The sequence below is a fragment of the Aulostomus chinensis genome, chromosome 8 (assembly GCF_037954235.1).
Source record: "Aulostomus chinensis isolate RoL2024-O1b breed Wild chromosome 8, RoL_Achi_v1.0, whole genome shotgun sequence".
NCBI lineage: Eukaryota > Metazoa > Chordata > Actinopteri > Syngnathiformes > Aulostomidae > Aulostomus > Aulostomus chinensis.
The window spans coordinates 25,569,868-25,593,274 of NC_141327.1; the positions used below are offsets into that span (position 1 = coordinate 25,569,868).

General features: G+C 43.1%; 2 protein-coding genes across 3 annotated transcripts; both read left to right on the top strand.

The window, feature by feature from the left end:
* The first annotated feature begins 1,622 nt into the window (after positions 1 to 1,622).
* LOC147257790 (carbohydrate sulfotransferase 12-like) lies at positions 1,623 to 10,341 on the top strand. Of its 2 annotated transcripts, none has more exons than XM_086211957.1 (6): positions 1,623 to 1,846; positions 4,224 to 4,756; positions 5,474 to 5,616; positions 7,987 to 8,115; positions 8,264 to 8,456; positions 9,288 to 10,341. In XM_086211957.1, the coding sequence occupies exons 1-6, from the start codon at positions 1,663 to 1,665 to the stop codon at positions 9,558 to 9,560; spliced, it is 1,455 nt and encodes a 484-aa protein (XP_086068083.1). In that variant the 5' UTR covers positions 1,623 to 1,662; the 3' UTR covers positions 9,561 to 10,341. The 2 variants fall into 2 exon arrangements, with proteins under 2 accessions (XP_086068083.1, XP_086068084.1); XM_086211958.1 differs by having other exon boundaries at positions 1,719 to 1,846; positions 4,134 to 4,756.
* A 604-nt stretch (positions 10,342 to 10,945) lies between these two features.
* On the top strand, positions 10,946 to 23,212 carry ern2 (endoplasmic reticulum to nucleus signaling 2). Its single transcript, XM_086211959.1, has 24 exons — positions 10,946 to 11,268; positions 11,831 to 11,948; positions 12,028 to 12,061; positions 13,409 to 13,481; positions 13,570 to 13,642; positions 13,787 to 13,909; positions 14,053 to 14,154; positions 14,337 to 14,396; positions 14,499 to 14,715; positions 15,466 to 15,544; positions 15,694 to 15,844; positions 16,635 to 16,777; positions 17,010 to 17,198; positions 17,602 to 17,734; positions 17,969 to 18,070; positions 18,166 to 18,256; positions 18,764 to 18,953; positions 19,435 to 19,531; positions 19,660 to 19,859; positions 19,977 to 20,124; positions 20,760 to 20,887; positions 21,118 to 21,241; positions 21,329 to 21,396; positions 21,482 to 23,212. Exons 1-24 carry the CDS (start codon positions 11,179 to 11,181, stop codon positions 21,662 to 21,664), a joined length of 2,916 nt encoding a protein of 971 aa, XP_086068085.1. The 5' UTR covers positions 10,946 to 11,178; the 3' UTR covers positions 21,665 to 23,212.
* Positions 23,213 to 23,407: the final 195 nt, after the last annotated feature.

Here is a 23,407-nt window from a genome sequence, read left to right on the forward strand (position 1 = left end):
AGCTTCCACCCTGTTATTTTCCCTTCAGAACAGCTCTTGACTCCTCATTCAGACTGTTTACCTTTTACGAACTGAAGAAATACATTTAGAAGAGAGCATACGTACATATATACTGTATATATGTACTGTATGTATGCACACACAAACGCACACAGAGTGGACAAATAGAAACACTTGTATGATGTAATTCAGTGGAACCCAACAGCCCTGTAAATACTAGCTTTCTTTAAGTGTCTTATTATGTATAATTGGGCCTTACGGTCACATAATTCAGTATCTCATAGTTTCTATGCAGAGTTTCACTTCGTAAGTCAGACTGTGGCTATAAACTGATTTAATACATCCAACCTGAGTTACAGCTTTGAATTCATGTGCCTCAGAGATACAGCATTCTCATAACTTTACTTATTTTTTTTAAATCTTGAAGTCCATCAAAACCTTCACCAGCAGTACAGTAATAGTAATAACTGTACTGCTAAGAACTGGACTTTACATTGGAATTAATTTTTTTGTGGCCGGCGCGGTGGTGCAGTGGTCAGCACTGTGGCCTCACAGCAAGAAGGTTCCTGGTTCGAGTCCCGGCTCCAGCACAGGATCTTTCTGTGAGGAGTCTGCATGTTCTCCCTGTTCCTGTGTGGGTTCTCTCTGGTACTCCAGAGACTTGTCTGTCTCTATGTGTTGGCCCTGCCATGGACTGGTGACCTGTCCAGGGTGAACCCCGCCTCTCGCCCAAAGGCTAATGGGATAGCCCCCCCCCGCGACCCTTAACAGGCTAAGCGGTAGAAAATGGATGGATGGATTATTTTGTCAATAATTTTTTTGCATGCCCTGCATTTAACCTTTGCATACTGAGATATATATTTAATATATAAAATGCAAATCCCTTTGATTGTCTCATACTTTATTTACATATTTATTGTAAGTCACATTGGATTTTTGCACTTTCCACATTGCACTTAATTTTTCTCCATAACGAAGTCCACATGTCTCTCAAAACCGATTTTCAACTTTTAGATCATATTTCAAAAGTATTAGCCTACAATTAGAGGCACATTGGATTTTTCTCTTTGAAGCACACCCCATAATTATCCTCACAATCAATTTGTCACATCCCATTATATCACTACACTTCCATTCATAATTAATTTCTCTCTCCCTGTTTCATATTTCAGTTCAAATGTTTGGATCTCATTTCACAACCATTGTAATCCCCACTCAGACGTTCCACAGTTGGACTCTTTTGGCTTTTATTTTTGTTTTACCTTATTTCATGGTATTGCCACCTAGTTCAAGTGGTGTTCTTACAGAAATATAAATACATTATATCAGGTGTTGAGATGACAAATGATACATGTTATTGTTATTTCACCATTCTGTAAAAAAATGGAAAAAATAGAGAGGTAATTAAATAAATAAAAAGAAAGAAAGAAAGAAAGAGAAAGAAAGAAAGAAAGAGAGAAAGAAGTATGCTTGGATAATAAGCAGTTCGGCTGTTGTGCTGCTGTGTAGCAACAGTGGACTACCATCATTCCGGGACCGCCTGGGGATCCGGGGACCTCGCTTTGGGAACCAGTGTCATATCACAGGCGTAGGCGGGTTTTTGGTTTCATGGGCTAAATCCGGTCGGTATGTGTGGTGGTTGTCTGTTCAACAGTAGTGTGGATGGGTGGGTGGCTGTTTCCCCAAAATCTCGCGAGATGTGTTCATCATTCTGCGAAGTGCTCAGTCTTGTGGTGCCCACCCGGTCTCATCACCGGTCTGACTGACACAGACACCAGGCAGACAGGCTGCAGGCAGGCGGGCGACAAAGAGAGGACCGACCGGCACCATGGAGCTCGTCTGCCGGGTAAGTCAACACACCAGAACCAGGTTTAGACTCTTTTTTCTTTCTCTCCCCCAGCGGAGCATGAAGGGCCAGACGCTCTTAATTGTGGCCGTGATGCTGCCGGCGTGAAGGGCATAAAGGGAACAGAACCGGGCTTTCTTCCACCTCATCAAGATGAAAGAGGAGGAAAAAAATGGGTCCGGCTCTGTCGGCTGCTGTGTAGGAGCGGGGACGTGTTTTTTTGCACAAGAGGGACGGGTGAAAGGACACGTTGTAACCTGCGTGCGGGTCCGGATAAATAAAAGAAGGTTGTTTTTGCTCCCAGCGAGGTGGAGAGGGAGGTTTGATCTTCGCTGCTGGCGCAAAAACCTCAATATGAAACAGCTTCAGATTCTGAATTGGAAAAAGGCGCGGTATGAACTTGCTCCTTCGGTCTCATTGAGCTCCACATGTTAAGTTCATTAAGGGATTGTTTTCAATTTGGTTTTTTTCTTTCGCTTTTTTTGCGCACGTGTGTGGGCAAAGCGCGTGCCAAAGCTGTTGAGAGTTGTTTTTTTTGTTGTTGTTGTTGTTTTTTTTGTTTTTTTTTTGGATGAGCTTCTCCAAACAGGCCCCTCGGGCACTTGAGTGGAAAGACACACCACAGAAGAAAAAGCCAGTATAAATTTAGAGCTGGTGGTGGATTCTCCACTGCTCATCCAGACGGCACTGTTTCTGTTTTGGGTTTTTGTGTGTGCTTGTGTGTGTGTGTGTGTGTGTGTGTGTGTGTGTGTGTGTGTGTGTGTGTGTGTGTGTGTGTCTGATGAAACGTCATTTTTTCCTCAAACTGTCCCAGCCGTGGATATTTTTTTTGGGACAGACAATAAAGGGTGTAAACCGTCCAGCGGGCTGGAGTGTTTCCTCCCCCCACTGCTCCGTTTGTTCACATCTCTGTGACAGTTGAGCGCCCGGAGAGGAGCCCGAGGTTCTCACGGCCCCGGCACACTTCCACAGAAACAAAAAAAAAACAAAAAACACTTCAACTAATCTAATCGGAGTTTATGTCACAAAATGATGCAGCAAATATTTGGAATATTTACATGTGACGTGGTAGTTGTATTTTTGTCCTCCTGCTCCATCCATCTTAGGCTGTATTTCTAAAATATTTATATGTAATTTCCATTTTCTTCACATTTGAATTTCCTTGGTGTCAAAAGGTGGCAATAATGTCCTCCGTGAGTTCGGTGTAGTCTTGGATGGGTCTGACCGTCCTGTTGTTTCGCGGATGAACAGAAATAAAACCAGACAGTCTTGAATAAAACTGGTGAAGAAGAAGCAAAACAGTCAAAGTTGGATTTGAATGCTGCAGGTAAATTTGAAGATTTATAAACTTCGAAACTTGACAAGTTGGTCATTTAAAAAAAAAAAAGATTTATAAAAAAAAATAGCTGCAGTATAGTGAAATGGTTCCGTGAAATTAAGCTGAACATGAAATTTTAAGAGGATCGTCTGCAACAAATGTGCTCAGTCTTTTCAAATGTGATAGAATTCATGTTTGTTTGGCACTTTCACAGAGGTAGTGATTTAACTACATGTTTATTAAGGAGGTGGAAGTTTGCAATGGCATCGAACCGGAATGTAATACACGAATCCGTTCCTAATATTTTGGCTGCTCCATTCACAGAGCGTTTGAAACTTCTCTAAGAACAACGCATTAAATGCCGGTATTTTCCTCCCCATGGACGATGAGAAAACAGTCCGGTGAATGTAAGATTTTGTAGCTTTTCCAAATGTTTTAGAATAAAGAAAAATGTAATTATCACATAAACTTGATTCAGTGCAGGTAAGATCATAGTCTGTAGACATCGGCTATCAGCCAAATCAGCTGAGAAATGTTTGCATTGGTAATCAACCCCCAAAAAATTCCAATTTTGTGTGTCCTTAATCCAGATAAAGTGGATTTGTGACTTATTCTGACAGTGTCAAGTAAAACTAAATCATCTGAATTTCGGTGCAGGGCTGTTGAATTGGATTGGATTATGTTTTACGTGTGTGTCCTGTTTAAACCAAACGACCTGTGTGTGTGTGTGGTTAAAAAAAAAGAAGCAAAAAAGTATTGGATACAACACAGATGAGTAGTTAAAGAAAGAGTTCTAAGTATGAAGTAGCAGTACTTATCAGTACTCCACATATCAGTGAACCTACATGATGTGTCTGTTTCTTTAAATAACTTTAAATCTCTCTTTTCTCTGCTCTGTTTTAATCTTTTCTACCTCAATTCTTTGAACTCGTGAACACGAATCTGAATCAAGTTTCCTTCCTCCTTCAGTTGCGAGCAGCATGCAGGAAGTGACTCCTTCCGTGATTGATGGCCACCATGGAGCTGAGATAACGTCTTCTTCTTCTTCTCCTCTGTAAGAGTCAGCGCTCTGTTGTTCAACCATGGGAACGTGGCGGGGTCTACGAGTGGCCTTCGTCGTGGGGTCTTTGTTTATGATCCTGCTGATCATCGTCTACTGGGACGACGTCGGAGGCTTCAACCTCTACCCGTTACAGGACCCCAAACACGAGTCACTTCCCTCTGGCCCTCAGACAACGACAGGCCCTTCACTCTCTCCCCTCACCAAGAGAGTCCAAACCACAGCCTCTTTTCCTGCTCCCACCACCCCCTCCAGCATGACCTTTACTCCTGGGGAGACCAGAGAAGAACAGGAGGAGGAGATCCTAGAGCTGAGGACAGAGGGCACAAGGGAGGATGAGGAGATGAATCACAATTCTGCTGATGGTGAGAGCCAGAAGGCAAGGAAGCAAAGGATCATGGATGTGTGTTCAGGGAAGAACTCTTTGGAATTCCCGGGAAGGACTCGAGCATTTGAGGAGATTCCTAATCGGGAACTGGATCACCTGATAGTAGACGACACACACCAGATTATCTACTGCTACGTTCCCAAGGTACGGATGGCTCGTGTGCCCCTGTGAGTGTGTGGGTGACAGGTTCTAACCTCCACCCAGCAGTCATGTTCACGTGGTGTTTGTCTGTCTGCTCGTGCCCGGTATGGCCAGGCGTGGCCAGCTGGAGCATTTGGTTGGACCGACTGTAGAGCCGAACTGGAAGGGTTATAGTCAGCTTGTTTTTAGCTCAAATCAAAGTGTTTATGGGTTACTGAGCGTACGGCTGGATAAAGAAGACGTGGATTATAACAGTGTTGTGTTTTAGAGTTTGTAAACAGTGGTTCATGGCCGGTTTTTGCTGGCTTTATCCGTCAGATGCAATTAGCTTCAAGCTAAATATACAGTACGTTGCTGGCTGTGTTCTGGAGTCACAAAGAAGTAATGCAGGAGTGGAAGACATCTTCGTGAGGTCAAGATGTGGTATTTGTGGGCACAGAATATACCTTTCATCTCTTGAGGATGTGGTTTACTGTGAAGACGGTGAACTTTCTTTAAATGGTGTTTCAATAGCGGAGCATTCAGAGTTTACGTTTCCCCACAAAGCAAACTTCACATGTTTGAGGAGAATCCAGGCCCGAGGAAATGTACAAGCTGAATTTAAGTCATGCTAGTCATAGTTCTACCTCCCCCGTGGTTACAGGAAGTAAGCATGGTGGAACAAAAGCTTGTCTTCACATCTTTCCTTTTCCTCTCCTCCCACCGTTCTCCTCCGTTCAGGTGGCCTGCACCAACTGGAAGAGGGTGATGGTGGTTCTGTCCCAGTCTCTGATCTCGCCGTCCTCAGGGAAGCCGTACACTGACCCAGAGGCCGTACCCCCCGACGTCGTACACAACTCCTCTCTGCACCTCACGTTTGCAAAGTAGGACACACACACACACATACATGCACACACACATATACGCACACAGGGAATGGCACTCAAATTCACACAGAAAAACTTGCAAGCAAAGTTGCTGGTGATTTTTGAAGCACTGAGGTCATAAATGCAAATTCACCACAGTTTGGGTTTTTTTTTTAAAAAAAATTTAAAACATCAGTCGTTTTATTGATGGATTTTAACCACTGAATCTTTTTTTTTTTTTCTCAGCAACTCCAAACCTTCTAATTTCTGTAACGAAAACTTCCACACTCCCTATAATTCTGGATGGACAAGCACAAAATTCCCCCGTCATATCTGAAATGATTTCACTCTCTCTCTCAGTCAGGAAATATCTGACAGCCTGCAAAACATACCACGTGTATTTTTTTCCATTCCATTTATATTAATTGGGATTGAAAAAATATCCCTGGATTCTGCATTCATTTTGTTGTACCTAATGAATTGGCAGGTGAAAGTATGTCCTCATTGCCTTTTAAAGGGCACTACTGACGAGCGACATAATTTTCCTTCACAGAAAATACATGTAATGCTTGAGTTGATATAGTTTAGACTGAAACTGTGTGTTTGACAAAGTATCCACAAGCTAAAAGAGCTGTTTACTGAGTTGACACTTGGATGAGGAGAGTGGAAAGGACAGGCGGGGCCTGGCGCTGCAGCACAGACTGATCTTTCATTACCCCTCGGGAGCTGGCTGTGTTTGTGTAGGAGTTTATGACCCCGCGTGACTCCTACTCTACCTGCGTCCTCCTACAAGACACATTTTCATCTCTTTCAGGGATTTTGGTTTGTTTTCAAGTGACTTGGGGATTGTTTTCAGTTTTGTATGGCAGTAAACGGCTGCGAAACATGGATTTTGATCTTGTCTTCATCGCAGTGATGAGCTTGTTAAGGAGAGGGGTAATTAATGGAGTGCCACAGGGATGATGTCGTTTCAAGGCAAACTCAAAAGTTACTAAGAACGAGAATACTTTATTAATCCCACGCAGGAGGAATTTAGTTTCAGCAGCACTTACAGAGGGAAGAAGAAAAGATAATGTCAATTAAAAGAAAGAAAATATTTATGATATAAGAAACGAACAAAAACTAAAATAAATAAAATATTAACATTTAATAACAATAAACTGTGGTTGCATCCTTAATTGCACATTGCTGAAAAACAGACATGTGAATGTTCACGGTGTGTGGCTGTACAGCCTGATGGCTGCAGGCAGGAATGACCCGCGGTAGCTCCCTCTTGCACTGAGGGTGCAGCAGTCTGGAGCTGAAGGAGCTGCTCAGGGTCTCCTCAGTGTGGTGCAGGGGCTGGGAGGTGTGTTCATGATGGATGTCGTCTTGGCCAACATCCTTCTGTCCGCCACCTCCTGGATGGAGCCCAGTGAACGGCCCAGGACAGAGCTGGCTCTCCTCACCAGTTTGTCCAGTGTCTTCCTGTCCCTGTCTGTGACTCCACCCCCCCAGCACATGATGGTGTAGCACAGCAGAGACCACCACAGCATCATAAACCTGCTAACCCCGAAGGACCTCAGTCTCCTCAGCAGATCTCTAGAGCTCTATTGCCATGTTTTCCACTAAAAGTTAATAGGATTGTTACAAGAGGTTTTTTTTCTTTATCATGGCTGAAAAGGATCTCTGTGGTAAAAACTTGATTAGACTTTCTCATTTTTTCTCCATGAAATAATCCTCACAAGTTAATCAGGAATGTATACCGTAATGTTGAGAGTATAGGTCCTCGTTTCAAAGCATCAGTCCGATGGCTGACATTTATTTTGGCTCAGTTATACTGAAGTTTCTTCCACTTTGTTCATCGTCAGTTATAGAAATAACACTGATAATGTGGGAATGGCTCAATGGCTTTTCCAAACATTCAGGGAAAAAAAAACAAGTCTCATATTCACAATGTTTATGTTTTTCAGTATAAAAAGTTGAATATGATTTCTATTTGGCTTCATAAAGATTATCCAGACATCAGAAGGTATCAGCTGTCAGCCACATCAGTTGTAAAATATTAATGTACCAGATATTCTGGGGGGGGGGGATCTTATATTATTACTCATGCATCCCTAAAATATGCACCGCCTCTGGATTTTTGATGAACTACGCTTTGGTATGTACTGAGGTATTTTATACCTTAGAACAAAAAGATTACTTAATTTTAGCCGATGTTGATCAAACCTTATTTAACAAAAAAATCTGCCTGAACTTCAACAGAGCTAATTTAGCCGTGCTAACTAATTCCAGTTTTAAGGACATCTTCTGTGTCAGTCTTTGATCATACTCGATGATTTCTGTTGTTTTTCATTCAATTTTCTTCTTTTAACTTGCACGTCTGTTTCCACGGGTCCATTCCAGGTTTTGGCGCCATTATGGTTCCCTGTCCCACCACCTCATGGCGCTCAAGCTCCAGCACTACACCAAGTTCCTGTTTGTACGAGACCCTTTTGTACGGCTCATCTCTGCCTTTAGGAACAAGTTCGGGAGGTGTGTGTGTGTGTGTGTCTGTCTGTCTGTGGGTGTGTCACAAAGATGAAGTGTGTGTTTGTGTATCAATGCTGAGGTGTTTGCTTTGACTCTACAGCTGTTTTATTATTCATGACTTATCAAACTTTGTGTATTTGTGGTATTTCAGGCCCAACGAGGACTTCTATCGCCTTTTTGGTTCAGTCATCCTGCGTCGCTATGGTAACATGTCTGGGAGTTTGCCAGAAACAGCAGCTGGGGCGTTTGCAGCAGGGATAAAGCCGACCTTTCAGCAGTTTATCAAATACCTCCTGGATCCAGAGACTGAGAGAGAAAGCATCTTTAATGAACACTGGCGGCAGGTCAGTGTCTCGCTGCGTGACTCATGCTAACGTGGGTTCTTGGCCTCCGCTGAGGCCTGCAGAAAATTTGATTTTTGAGTGAGTTATTTGAGCTCAGTAAGATCGCAAGCTGCTGGTAAGGTTCTCAAGACCCCGGTGATGCCAAAGACACCCGAAGAACAGTGTGTATGGCGTTCTGGTGTTTAGATATGGAACACAAGGCTATGAACATTTTTGTATTTTGTCTTTTTTTTTAATGTTTGATAAAATAACTGCATTTTGTGCTGTGTTGTTTGAAATTGTATTTGAATTTTATTTATTTTTTCAAATTATTGATTATTTTTTTCTTTAACACGCTGACTTTGGCTGGACATTAACTCACCACTTTTTATTCAGCCTTGGTGTCCTCTATCTCTTATTTTATTTGAATATTTTAAAGGATAAAACATATATTTTAAAGAATTGTCTATGTTTTTTCCCCCCAATAGATCCTATATCATGTGACCAACTAACTCCAAATCCATACCAGATATTACTTCTAGACTGAACAAATAAAACACAAATTATGAATCCACTTAGTGTATACACGTGTGTGTGTGCACACACACACACAAACACATACACACATATATAATGAGGGTCAAGTCAGTTTGAATAAATACAAGTCAGGCTGGTTCATGCAGAGGAAGCTGATGTAGCCAAAAACATCAGGGCTAATAAAACACAGAACAGGAGTGGATGTGTGGGGGACCTGTTTTTAATGTACACACACAAATATTAAATATTACACACAATACCACAAATGAACCAATGTAATTTCTAACACTGTCAAACTTGTCTCTTGTGTTTCAGGTTTACCGTCTGTGCCACCCGTGCCAGGTGAAGTATGACTTCATCGGCCGATTAGAGACCCTGGAAACAGACGCCGAGCAATTGCTGAAGATTTTGGAAGTGGATCACTTGCTCCACTTCCCTTCTGGGGCTCGAAACCGAACGGCAGCCAGCTGGGAAAGAGACTGGTTTTCACAGATTCCCGTTTCAATGAGGAGAGAACTGTATAAGCTATATGAACCAGACTTTGAGCTGTTTGGCTACCCTGAACCTGACGGTGTGCTCCACCAGTAGAACCAAAGGCCTGGGCGCTGCACCGTGTGGAGAGCCCACTCCTCACCTACCTGCACACAGCCAGCAGATGCCTTTAAAAGAGCAGTCCATGATGCTGTTTGTTTCCTTTGTGTGTGCATACCTCAACTGATAGAAGTGCCTATGTATCTTTGTCCCCATTTGCCATTATTCATATTTGAAGCACACTAGCACACGAGCTACTCGTTTGCCCATGTTGAAGCACTTTGAACAGTATTTTGAAAAGTCATGGATAAGCAACTGGTAACTGCTGGCTGACTTTCCTGAGAGGACATAATTTACAGAGGAATAAAGTGTTCCTGTGAGGGTGTTTGTTTTTTCTTTTTCTCTAAATTAAACATTTAGAGAAAACGATAAGAATTCGTCTGATTCTTTTGCCGGAGAAGTAGCAATAGCCGTGTCAAATTTATGAATTTCTTGTAAGTAGCCACCATTCAAGGATTTATGTTAAGAGCGAATCACATCAGTCAGTGGATCGTTGTTATGTCACTCTCCATATTTCCAGCATCCCTTTTTATTAAAGACAAAACTACAGTGTTACCATCAAAATGTACATATAGGCAGAATAAAGTACAGTGCAGACTAGCTTGTTATGAGAGCAAAAATAATTTCAGTAATATAAATTGTAATTATTTATGTATCGGTCTGAGCACCGTTTTAAAATGACAACTAGTCAAACGACATAAGATTTAATTACTTTATTTACTGAGGGGTTCATAAATCTGTAACCACAATGTCCCAATATCATAACATCTGACAAATTTTTGAAAATTATTTGATTAAAAATAGATAAAGATTTCAACATTCTTCCAAATCTGCTTCTTCACTGGCTGTTTGTAGACCACACATAGATTCTCATCCTGGGACAGAAAAAGCCAAACTGTCTGCTGAATGAACCTAATACAAAAATAAAAATTAAAAAAGCAAAAGAACCACTTTCAGCTTTGGTTCAGTATAATACAATATTTGAATTATTTAAAAAGCCAGAAAATAAATAAGCAATGGTATTAATATACTGTATGTACATATGAAGCTGAAATTTACTTTAATATCAATATCTTGATTTTATGATGGTTTGAATGTACTTTCGGTTACTGAAGTAGTCAATGTGTGTGTGTGTGTGTGTGTGTGTGAGAAGGGGGGGGGGGGTCACATAATGACGTTCTCCACTACTTTCGATTGCACAAAGACCCTCTCTTGTTGCGTCCACAACTGTCTTGCTGTCTGTTTCCACGTGTTCCAGTCATTTCTACGACTCCGCCCCTTCCAGCCCATATCTGCTCACCCATTGGCTAAGCCTCCTGTCACTCAATGCGAGAAGACGCGGTATCCCTCCCTGCTGTCTGACGTCACTGGTTCGTCCCAACACGGAAATATAGAGACACTGACGGATTCGGCCGGGGTTTGTTGTTACTATGGATTTCCAGCGAGTGTACTAGCATAAACATGTACCGTGTTTGTCTCTCCCTTGTCCTGAAGACTTCGGTAATGTTACAGGGTCGTTAATCATTTCCTGACACATCATGGACACCGTCGCTGGAAATGGACAGAGAGTTCGACCTCTGGTTTTAGTTCAATAGCTTCTGTCCTCCGTTTGTTCATGAAAGAAAGTGCTGCGGGGGTCATGGGGGCGTTGGGTCGCCTGCTGCTGACCCTCCTCTTGCTCTTGTGGGAGGACAAACTATATCAGGTGAACTTTTCTTTTTAAACTTTGTAGTTGTTGTTATTATTGTTGTTAGCAGTGTGTAGTTATTTATGTGCAGGCATAAATAACAAGTCTATTTCAGGCTCGAGTGAAGTTGCCATGGCTGTTTATCAGGATCACCGTATAGTTCATAATAGCCTGAACAAAGTGAGTGTTTCTGTTGCGTTTTTTTGGTCATGTTCTGCTAATCTGTGTTGCCACCCCTTAGTAGGTAAATATGGGAGTGGTGAACACACACACACACACACACACACACACACACACACGTTCAGCGGTTTTGGTGTTGGGAGGGAGGAGGGGGAGAATAAGGATATCCTGCTAAATGAGGATCCCAGTTTAATAATTAAACTGTGTTCTTAATAATGAGAGTTGCAGTACTGCAGGGCTGGCAGGACTGACACACCCACTCACACACACACACACACACACACACACACACACACACACACACACATGCTAGTCAGGGGGTCTGATACATGACACGGTGACTTAGCGCCATGCCAGACAGACAGCTGTCCCTAAAGTTTCTGTCCTGGGTCCTCATTAGGTTGGACGGGTCACATCGGTCACCCTCCCAGAATCCCTCCTGTTCGTCTCTACGCTGGACGGAAGCCTGCACGCTGTCTCCAAACAGACCGGGGACATCAAATGGACCCTGAGAGAAGGTTCATGTGAACACATATTGTCACTGTTACATTTGTTTTTAAAACATCTATCCCATAATTGTTGTGCTTATTCTTTCAGACCCCATCATTCAAGTGCCTGTCTACCTCACAGAGTGAGTAAGGCACACACACACACACACACACACAAAAAACATAGCTATGTACCAAATAAACATTTTTATTTAGATATTGTGGTCACTGGACTGTATATCAAGGGTTTGGAGGCAAAGAGGAACAAGTGCGGTATTTGGTGAACACAAATATATCAAATGATCGTCACCCATAGGTTGTAATTAAAAGAAAACCGAAAGGCGTTACCAGTAAAAGTGGGGTTTTGTTTTTGTTGCTGAACAAAACATTGTGGCTTAAGCATGTTCGTAACACTGAAGTCAAAAATAGCAGACAGGAAAACACGGTAGAAGCTTTTAAGATAAGAATTCGACAGCATCTTAATGAGTTGGATGTGAGATGGACAGTGTGAGGAAGCTCAGCTATCAGAACGGTTTCTTCACCGCATGCTAACACGCCAACAATACCAGCACATATGTTAAGTAGCCTGATGAAAACTGATGTTTCAGACAGTTGAACTTTTGGCTGAGACATCATCCTGATCATTTGGTTTGTGAGTCTGTCTGTGTGTCATCGTTGCAAAATGTGTTGCTACAGACACTGACGGTAGCACGGAGGCAGTCCTGAGTAGTTTGGAAGTATATATACACACATATATATATATATATATATATATATGTCTGCTTGTCTGTCAGTGGACAAATTGATTCACTCTGATACTATCACAGTTGAGCAAGATGGAATCACAAATCTTTACTGATGTGGAGTTGAGCTGTAAACGAGTGGTCGTAGTGACTCAGACCCAATGGGAAGCAACATCGGCTCGTTGACGGAAGTCGCTGCTGATGTGTGTCTGCTGAATGCTCTCAGATTGGCTAGTTCCTGCAGTTAGTTTGCTAGTTCTGTGTTTTGTGGTATGCTGTTTTAGTGATATACAGCATATTTATTCATCACTCATCATGTTTGGAAAAATGAATGCTGATATGCAGGTATTTTAACATTGTCTTACGCATTTCCAATGTAATCAATGGATGAATCGGATCAATGTATCGGTCACCCTCAGCTGGGCCACACATGCGTAACACACACACACACACACACACACACACACACACACACACACACACACACACACACACACTCTCTCTCTCTCTCTCTCTCTCTCTCTCTCTCTCTCTCTCTCTCTCTCTCTCTCTCTCTCTCTCACACACACACACACATATACGCAACAGAGGTCAGTAGGGGGTGGTAGGGAGGAGGGAGGTGTCTTTGGCTCCCCTCTTAAATCCCAGAGGGTCTAGTTGAGATAGAGAGGCCGAGTGAACATGCTGGCTGGGGGTTATCCTGCTTCAAGATGGTGTCTATATTTATTTGTTTGTGACGTTTTCTAGGCCGGGTTTTCTCCCAGACCCCAATGATGGCAGCTTGTATGTGCTTGGTGGAAAGCACAAAGAAGGCCTGATGGTGAGGAATGGGGTGTGTGATATGATATGTGTTTACTTGTGAGTCTATTTTTTTACCGTCTAACATCGTTGTTTTCATGCGTCTCCAGAAACTGCCTTTCACCATCCCAGAGCTGGTTCAGTCAGCCCCCTGCAGGACCTCTGATGGGATCCTTTATACAGGTGAGACATGTGCGACCAACTTACCATCCCTTAACTGAATAGCAAACAAATATTTGAAACATTGTACTGTGTGTGTGTGTGTGTGTGTGTGTGTGTGTGTGTGTGTGTGTGTGTGTGCGTGTGTGTGTGTGTGTGCGTGCGCAGGTAAAAAACAGGATGTGTGGTTTGTGGTGGACCCTGAGACGGGTGAGAAGCAAACCAGTTTGACCACCTCTTCCTCTGAATCCATCTGCCCCAACACTCCACTGCTCTACATTGGACGCACTGGTATGTCACACAGGGGCACAATAACACACACACACTCACACTCACACACACACACACACACACACACACACACACACACTCACACACACAGCACTGAAATTAACTCATACAACTTTGCTTTATTCCTCTTGTTTGTCTTCCAGAATATGTGGTCACCATGTTTGACACCAAGACACAGGAGCTGCGATGGAATGCCACCTACAACGACTACTCTGCTCCGCAGTATGACGAGAAACAAGATTACAGTACGTCCCTGAAATGTACACACAGACTGAGACGGCAGGTTCCTTAGCTGGAAAAAAGCATGTCTTTGGAAACCTGTGTGTCTGGAACCATAGAGTATGGTCTGATGTCTTAAACCTGAAAGAGGAAAACATGATATTTCAACTTGTCCATAACTGACGGGTCCTTCCTGCTTTCCTCCCAGAGATGGCTCATCTTGTGTCAAGTGGTGACGGACTTGTTGTTACAGTTGATCGAGAGTCAGGTAGGAAGACTTCCTCATCGTGCTTGACTGTGAGGGGTCGAATGTGTCTTCTTTCCATCTCAGCTGGCCGATAAAACAAAGTGCTGCATTTATGTCTCCCAGGCGACGTCCTGTGGAGTCAGAACTACGGATCCCCCGTCGTGGGGGTCTATCTGTACTCGGGGGATTCTCTGAGACATGCTCCCCACCTGTCACTCGCTATGGAGACGCTACGCTTCCTCACCTTCTCCTCTGCCAACGACCAGACAGATGCTCATTCCACTTTGAAGTGGAGCTATCAGTTTGTGAAGGAGCAAGCCAGCGCAAAAACACAACTTGTGTAAGAGACTTCATATCAGGCACACTCATATTTTGCAAGGAGAAGGACATTATCTCCTTCTTACAATGCTGATGCAAAGAATTGCAGAATAGAAAGTGTCAGATGGGGCGGCACAGCGGTGCAGTGGTCAGCACTGTGGCCTCACAGCAAGACGGTTCCGGGTTTGAGTCCCTGCTCCAGCACAGGGTCTTTCTGTGTGGAGTCTCCATGTTCTCCCTGTGCCTGTGTGGGTTCTCTCTGGTACTCCAGCTTCCTCCCACAGTCCAAAGACATCAAGAGGGGACGAGGCTGATTGATACTCTAAATTGACTGTAGGTGTCACTGTGAGTGTGAATGGTTGTCTGTCTCTATGTGTTGGCCCTGTGATGGACTGGCGACCTGTCCAGGGTGAATCCCGCCTCTCGCCTGAAGGCTGCTGAGATAGACTCCAGCCCCCCATGACCTTCAACAGGATAAGCAGTAGACAGTGGGTGGATGGAACATGTTAGATGTCCACTTATCACATGAAAAAGGATTGACTGGTGTCAAAAACACATTCTTTTACCCCTCTGTGTCGGTGACAGTGGTCAGTATTTTTAAAGCAGTATCTTATCTTTGGTCACGTTTGCTGCCTCACATGAGTGTTACATGTCAGGGACACTTGGAAGGTCTTTCTTCAAATTTGGCTCAAGTTAATTACCTAAATGAATAATAAATAAATACATGTAACTTATTTTGTGAAGGAATGACCTGTTTTTCGTTTTCTCTAAGGCCGACTCTCTATGTGGGAAAACTGGACTCCCATCTCTATGCCTCCTCCTCCCTTGTACACCATGGCGTCTCATTAGTGGTGAGTCCTGTTACACTTCTATTTTGACAACACCCCCCTCGTTTCCTGCCCCCCCCCCCCCCCCCAATTTCAACAGAACAACAACAGAAGATCAGATCAGATGTAGATACTAAGCTGTTTCATGTGGATGCTTGTTGTTTCCGTGGCAGCCTCGGGGACTGACCTTGGCACAGATCGAGGGCCCTGTGACGGCGGGAGTGACGGTCAGAGAGAGAGGGGAATGTGAGATTACACCGTCCACTGATGTTCGTTATCCACCAGGGAGCACCAACAGCCAGAGGAACCAATGGTTGATAATAGGTAACACACACTATGAGTCTGTTTTAACATTTAATAGCTGGACTGGAAAATGTTATGTCATAGATGGATATCCAATGACATACTTCCTTCAGAAAATGATGTAACTTTTGCCATTCCAATTTAGATCATGGGAAATGAACATGGGAATGTAGATTTCTGATTTACACATGAATGGCAAAAAAATTATATCACTAATTTTGGACATGAATGTGATTATTTTAAATGTTCTTTTGAACCGGCGGGATTGAATTACAGATATCTGGCTATGAAGTATAAAACTTCTTCTTGTACGTCTTGAAAAGTATTTAAGATATCTTAACGTTTGGACAAATACATCAAAGTTGTAGAAATGCAGTTTCTGCTAGGAGGAATGTTGATGTGGATGTCTTTAATCACCACTCTGACATCTGAAAATACAATTTTGACTGGGAGAACTGCCATATATCTCAAATGTAATTATAGATGCTTTGATTTAAAATGGCTTGCCATACACACTTGGGTTACACAGCCAGCTTCCACCTCTGGATGGTGGCTGGATTCCTTATTGGGTCAGCAACGATTACTTTAGGCAGGAGAAAAGCAAATCTATGTTTCTCCAAAGCAGGACGGGTGGTGTAACAGCTCCTGACATGCAGAAGATAAGGTAAACATGAGTGGCCATAAGATGAAAATAGGTTGAAGTTTGAACTTTGGCTTAAAGAAAAAAAACAAAACATATTGACTGGACAAGATTGTGGCCTCAACACTCAAACCCACGTTGGTCTGTGTCAATGTGTCTTGGTGCCACTAGGTCATCATGAGCTCCCCCCAGATGCCCACACCACCATATTGAGGGATTTCCCAGTGGGCCTGCAGCATTCTCGTGAAGCGGTTATCCCTCCTCGCCCACCAGCCTCCCCAGTTTCCCCAGCTTCCTACCACCATGAGCACCATGTGAGTCACAAACCACTGTAGCACTACTGCAGTCTACACCTGATAAACCTTTAATAACAGGAACGGTATGAGACAATGTTACTCCACCATCATCTGTTCGTGTCCACCATAGCCAGTCTACCATCTGTGTGGGAGAGATCTTTCATTGAACCTCAACTAATAAAGTTACTTTTACTGCTGAACACAAGTCAAATCTCACAATATTTCCATTGTTTCTTTTTCCTTCCTCCAGTTCAAGACAGTCACTGGTAGCCGTAGCGACAGCAGAGCCGAGGGGGGAGGAGGGGAAGGGAGGACATCAGGACCGACTGGGAATGTGGCCACTTTATTGCCTGTTAATACAACTCAAGACCAGCTGACTCTGGCTGTTCTGACCCTGCTGCTGGGAGGATGGCTGGCCTTTGCTCTCACCTATCCCGCTGTCAGTTTGTATTTGTGTGTATGTGTGTGTGCGTGAGCTGTTGAGATGCATGTGTGTTTAGAATGGAAACTTTATTCATAGCCATATGAACAAAATTACAGAGCCCTTAAGTGCATGTGGACGAAAAATAAAACACATTTAGATTTCTTTTGCTCATTAGAAACAATCTGGTGCTCACTCGGTGGCTTCTTAATTTTATTTTTCTGCTCATATGATGTTAGGGGCTCTGTGTGGGGCTGAACAAATATTGCTCTGTCTGAAATAGCAGTGTTGCAAAAGAGGGTGTTACAATGTTGTGATATTTCCCAGACTTTAGATGAATAAATTCTTCTCCTTCTTGATATTATCAATTCTGATCTCTCACCAAGAGCATTGAGTACAGTGTGTATCTGTGTTTCTGCAGCGAGCGTCCCAGCAGCTCAAAGCTCAACAGCAGCTGGAAGACGCTTTTGAATCCAGTCTCCATCTTATGGAAACCAACAGGCCCACGGTTTCTACTGACACTTTGCTTTCTACTGACACAAACTTTTCCAGTCGTGAGTAAATAATTAAAGTCGACCCCTTAACAAACTAGCGGTAGAGTCCAACACTTTTTTATCCACTGTACCAGAGAGATTGGGATTTAAAACTTTATAAAGCATCATAAATGGATCAGTTTTTAAATAACTTTCAAATTTGACATGTTATATACATGTCTATAGTCTAAACAAGGAATAAAATGCATTCAAGAGGTTGCAAAAGACGGCATATTCTCACTTCTCTGCATGTAGACTCCCAGCTTGCTCCTGCCGACACTCCGACTCCTCACAATCACAGCAGTAGCACCTCAGATGCTGATAAAAATGGCTCCACGTGGCATCAACCTGCCGCAGGTAGGTCACTGAATGAGTTCATTTTCTTTCCTTCTGTCACTCAGTTGAGATTAACTCCTTGCTGCTTTTTTTTCTCCTTCCTAACTTTCTCCCAGGAGAAAGTAGTGAGGAGGTGAACGTGGGTAAAATCTCCTTCACTCCATCTCAGGTCCTTGGACATGGAACCGCAGGAACGTTTGTCTTCAGGTATTGTGTGTGTGTGTGTGTGTGTGTGTGTGTGTGTGTGTGTGTGTGTGTGTGTTTCATTGTGTACCACTTAAATTTCATGAAAGACTCATTCTAAAGAAGAAATGATATTGAATTGGCATTGTTTCATTAACTGACTACAAAACAAGTTATTACTTCACATTATGTCTTTGATATTTGTTCTCATTAGGATTTATTTTGTTAACATTAATTTCAGTGGGGAATGACCATCAGCTCGCAGAGACTTTTGTCAGTCTGATATTTTTTTGAAGCAGAGATCCTATCGAAATGCCTTGTTGATGTCTTCAACCATTCAAACCAGTAGAAAAAACAAAAAAGTAGTGATGCATGTTAGAAATTCGAACTAGTTAGCAGTGTCATAAAGTATACGTCACTCATTGTTAGTTGGCTAATGTATTCACAACTTTAAATTTGTGAGATAAACTTCCTGTGTTCTAAACTGCAAGTTGTATGTGTTGTGTTGTGGTTGCCCTTTTTTTAACTAAGGGGCAACTTTGATGGACGTCACGTAGCTGTGAAGCGAATCCTACCGGAGTGTTTTGAGGTCGCAGAACGTGAGGTGCAGCTCCTCCGAGAGTCTGACACACACCCGAATGTCATCCGATACTTCTGCACAGAGAGAGACCGCCTCTTCACGTACATCGCCATCGAGCTGTGCGCTTCAACACTGCAGCAGGTCCGTGTTTGACAAATAGACAAGCACTGGAAGAACTTGTCTACCTGGCTGCATAAAGTACCTTACATTTCCAACTTAAACATGTCCCTTAGGCAAAATATATCCCTTAGCTGAGGGGTTCATTTAGGAGCCTCTTTGGTAATATTAAGACTCAAGCTTTCATTGCACTTATTCTCATGATACTACTTATATTCACTTCAGATATCGCGGTGACTCATCACTGTTGGTATCCTCTCTTCCTTCTCTAAACTCCCCATAAATTAAAAAGTTAAATAGTTAAGGCTAAATGCTTTTCCATAATTCCATAAAGAAATTTTATGCAACTACTTTTTTTAGGGGACGCTTAGAATTTTAGGGCCTAGGTTGTTTTATGCAAGCAGGTCCTGCTTTAAACATAATAAAATCTGAGTCATGACATTTTTACAATTGGACAAACTAACTGTGCTTGTGAATGTTTTCCGTGTGTGTGTTCTCTCTGCAGTATGTGGAGGATCCATCTTGTTTTCCTGAACTGAACCCAATAACTCTGCTAGAACAGACCATGTGTGGCCTGTCACACCTCCACTCCCTCAACATAGGTATGAAAAAGACCTGCCCACAAAATACAACATACATTTTTTAAAGAATATTTCTATTCTGGTGTTCTGGTTCAGCACATCACATTCTTGTCTTTCCCTGCTCCATCACCTCTCCTTCCATCATCTAGTCCATCGTGACCTGAAGCCAAGAAACATCCTCCTCTCCGCCCCCAGTGCCCTGGGTCAGGTCCGAGCTCTCATCTCTGACTTTGGGCTCTGTAAGAAAATCCAAGATGGACGGTGCAGCTTCTCGTTGCGGTCTGGGATACCAGGAACTGAGGGATGGATCGCTCCTGAAGTGCTGAGGGATGCACCTAGGAACAAACCGGTAGGATGCAGACACCGGTCACTCTCCACTACAGATTAGTGATTTTTTTCATGTACAGTTCTGTCATCTTGGTACGCTCCAGCCCGCTGATCTGGTTCCCCCGCTCTCCTGCTTCAGACAGCAGCAGTGGACGTTTTCTCTGCAGGTTGTGTGTTCTACTACGTGGTCAGCAGAGGGCAGCACCCTTTTGGTGACACTCTGAGAAGACAAGTCAACATCCTGTCAGGAGAATATTCACTGGCACATTTTAAGGAGAACATACACGGTAAGAGAGGCATATATGAAAGGACTCATTCCACTCTCTTGGAATTGAAAACACTTCTGGCACACGAGACAGTGGCTGAATTTATTGCTGACTGATGAGGAGGAGATACAAAGCAACTTGTTACAGAGTCCTGATTTGATCGTCCTCCTCCTGCAGCAACAGCTGTGACAATGTAATGTTCTCAACTCACTACCTAACCGAAGATAACATAATTCTGTATTTATGATCGTGATAATGTTGGACAGTTTCTCAAATTCTTGGTCATTTTTGCAGTTTAATCAGTTTTTCAATTGAGTTTCTCTGGAGGTTTTCATTTTGATAAAAAAAAAAAATCCATTTAATGATTTGCTAACGTGATCAATTTGGAACCAGTGTCATGAATCTATCCAGTCAATCAAACCAGCCATCTGCGTTTCAGTGCTAACGACATTCTTGTCCTCAGCTGAGCTTCTCAGGTAGCGCTGTCTACCGAGTTGTGACCTTGCAACAAATCGCACGTGTTTGTTCTCATCAAACATTCACATAATTACAGAATTCTATGAGAGAGGGGTTTCAGACCGCAATCTGGATGGAACACTCAACACTTGCTCAACCCGAACTAATTTTTATTTCTCTTTGACATATTTGGAAATCAGATGACGTCATAGCGCTGGATCTGATTGAGCAGATGATCAGTACTGAGGCAGAGTCACGTCCCTCCACCGCCTGTGTGCTGAAACATCCGTTCTTCTGGAGCCCTGAGAAGCATCTGCTCTTCTTCCAAGTGAGTTACATCAGTTTTCTCTGTTTATGCAGCTCTTAGACATCAAAACCTGTGAGGGTAGGGGTCTCTTTTCACCCCTGGTAGAAAGTTGATTCTTGCTGTTTAAAAAAAAAATCAAATAGATGAGTTTTGTGATAATCTATGCTGCACAAATGTACCAGATGGGTGTGCATATATGCCTAATTTTTCTTGCTTTATTGGTGTGTGTGTGTGTGTGTGTGCTTTCATAGGATGTAAGCGACCGCATAGAGAAAGAACCAGCTGACAGTCCAATTGTGGTTAAACTGGAGACTGCAGGGAGAGCCGTGGTCCGAACCAACTGGAGGATGCATATCTCTGTGCCTCTGCAGACGGGTACATATTCAAATATGAATAAACAATCTTTCACAACAGTTACTCGTCAATTCCCAACTGTTAGTTGTCTGTTACTAATTTTTCTAGACTTGAGGCGATTCCGGACCTATAAAGGCAACTCAGTGCGAGACCTGCTGAGAGCCATGAGGAATAAGGTCAGCACGTCTGCTTACGAACCTGTTTCCCATGATTCAGACTTTATTTCTTTTTTTTTTACCTTTTGCATACTCTGTGTTACAGAAGCATCACTACCACGAGTTGCCACCTGAAGTACAGCAGACGCTTGGCGAGCTGCCCGAGGGTTTCGTCAGCTACTTCACCTCCCGGTTTCCAAGGTTACTGATGCACACTCATGCCGCTCTGCATATCTGCGCCCACGAGAGACTTTTCCACCCCTACTATCTGCCCCCCAGCGCCAAATAGCAGTCACATGAGGTTGCACTCCATGGTCTCTATACAAAAACACACGTATTCATATACAATCCTGCTTTTGTGTTAGCAGAGGAAATCCCTGGCAGTGCCGTGTTATTGCTTTTGTAAAGCCTTTACTGTGTATGGGGAAAGATGCAGTGCTGTGGAAAGGCTCGCGTATCCCTCCAAGTGTTTTATATATTCATTTTATTATACATAAATATATTTTTCTATTTAAATTTGTTGATCAACAAAATGGGGCGGCATGGTGGCGCAGTGGTCAGCACTGTTGCCTCACAGCAAGACGGTTCCGGGTTTGAGTCCCGGCTCGGGCACAGGGTCTTCCTGTGTGGGGTCTGCATCCCTGTTCCTGCGTGGGTTCTCTCCAGTACTCCGGTGTCCTCCCACAGTCCAAAGACATGCAAGAGGGAACGAGGTTAATCCGTATTCTAAATTGACCGTGACTGTGAGTGTGAATGGTTGTCTGTCTATATTTGTTGGCCCTGTGATGGACTGGCGACCTGTCTGTCCAGGGTGAACCCTGCCTCTCGCCCGAAGGCTGCTGGGATAGGCTCCAGCCCCCCGCGACCCTTAACAGGAATAAGCGGTAGAAAATGGATGGATCAACAAAGTGATTTTAAACTTGTCACACAGAGCACTTACAGTATCTCCTCAAACTGGACTGTCACTGGATTTCACTTGAATTTAAAAATGTAGAAGTTCATATTGGAGTATAACCAACTAGATTTACTAGCTGAACTTGAGGTGTAGGTGTTTCGGGATTTGACGAAATATCAACATATGAGTAGGTGAGCCATGTTTGGCTTTCATGTCCAGGAGCCGGATGTCTAAAACTCAAATAAGATGGTGTGTAAGCAAGGAGGCTTTCATACATGTATACATTCTTTTCATCCCATTAATAAAAGTGGAGACATAAACTCTCCTCTTGTCAAATGCAGGCACCTGATTTCCACTCCCCTCTGTATCCTCCAAAACAGACACCACCAGTTCTGAAACTGATCATGAACTCCTGGAGAGGTGACGCTGGCTGCAGCGTTAACCAGTGCAGCCTCCTCAATTAACGAAAAATAATAAGAGACCTGATCAAAGTTACTCCATGATCTATTAGTGAAGCACGATAATGGATTTGTGGCCACCTGATATGTTGATATTTCATAAACTGATCTTGGCTGATCGGCAGTACTCACTATTATCTTCATTAAGAATATGTTTATATGATACTCACATTCTGCACATACTGAAATACACGTGTAAACACTGTGAGTTTGAAAAAGGGAAACTTTTCAATCATTCTAAAACATTTGGAAAAGCCTGTAAATTTATGGCTGTTTCCTCATCACTGATGGAGCAGACAGGAAGAGAAGTGAGGAACACTGAGCTGGTAGGAATCAGCCATCAGACTGATAGTGATGTATTAAAAATATACACACCCCAGCATTCAATTATGTACAATACAGTTAGTGAATGTTAACTTATACACACTAGCAGATGTGTGTGTGTGTGTGTGTGTGTGTGTGTGTGTGTGTGTGTGTGTGTGTGTGTGTGTGTGTGTGTGAGGAACACAAAACTACAAATACTGAGTAATTCAAGCTCTAGGAAATAGGCTGACTCACTTTAAATTATTTCCCTTTTAGCTCAGCGTATCAGGTTGGACCTGCTGTCCAAAAACCATGTGTACACCATCTGAATTGGGCGTCATGCCTGCACGTTCATCCTCTACGTGACCCAGGAGAG

Bases quoted from the DNA above. Each gene is read 5' to 3' on its own strand.
- ern2 (XM_086211959.1), top strand. From the start codon at position 11,179: ATGAAAGAAAGTGCTGCGGGGGTCATGGGGGCGTTGGGTCGCCTGCTG. The intron at 17,735-17,968 runs GTGAGTAAATAA...CTCTGCATGTAG, and splicing joins TGACACAAACTTTTCCAGTC to ACTCCCAGCTTGCTCCTGCC. The intron at 20,888-21,117 runs GTGAGTTACATC...GTGCTTTCATAG, and splicing joins AGCATCTGCTCTTCTTCCAA to GATGTAAGCGACCGCATAGA.
- LOC147257790 (XM_086211957.1), top strand. From the start codon at position 1,663: ATGGGTGGGTGGCTGTTTCCCCAAAATCTCGCGAGATGTGTTCATCAT. The intron at 8,116-8,263 runs GTGTGTGTGTGT...GTGGTATTTCAG, and splicing joins TTTAGGAACAAGTTCGGGAG to GCCCAACGAGGACTTCTATC. The intron at 8,457-9,287 runs GTCAGTGTCTCG...CTTGTGTTTCAG, and splicing joins TTAATGAACACTGGCGGCAG to GTTTACCGTCTGTGCCACCC.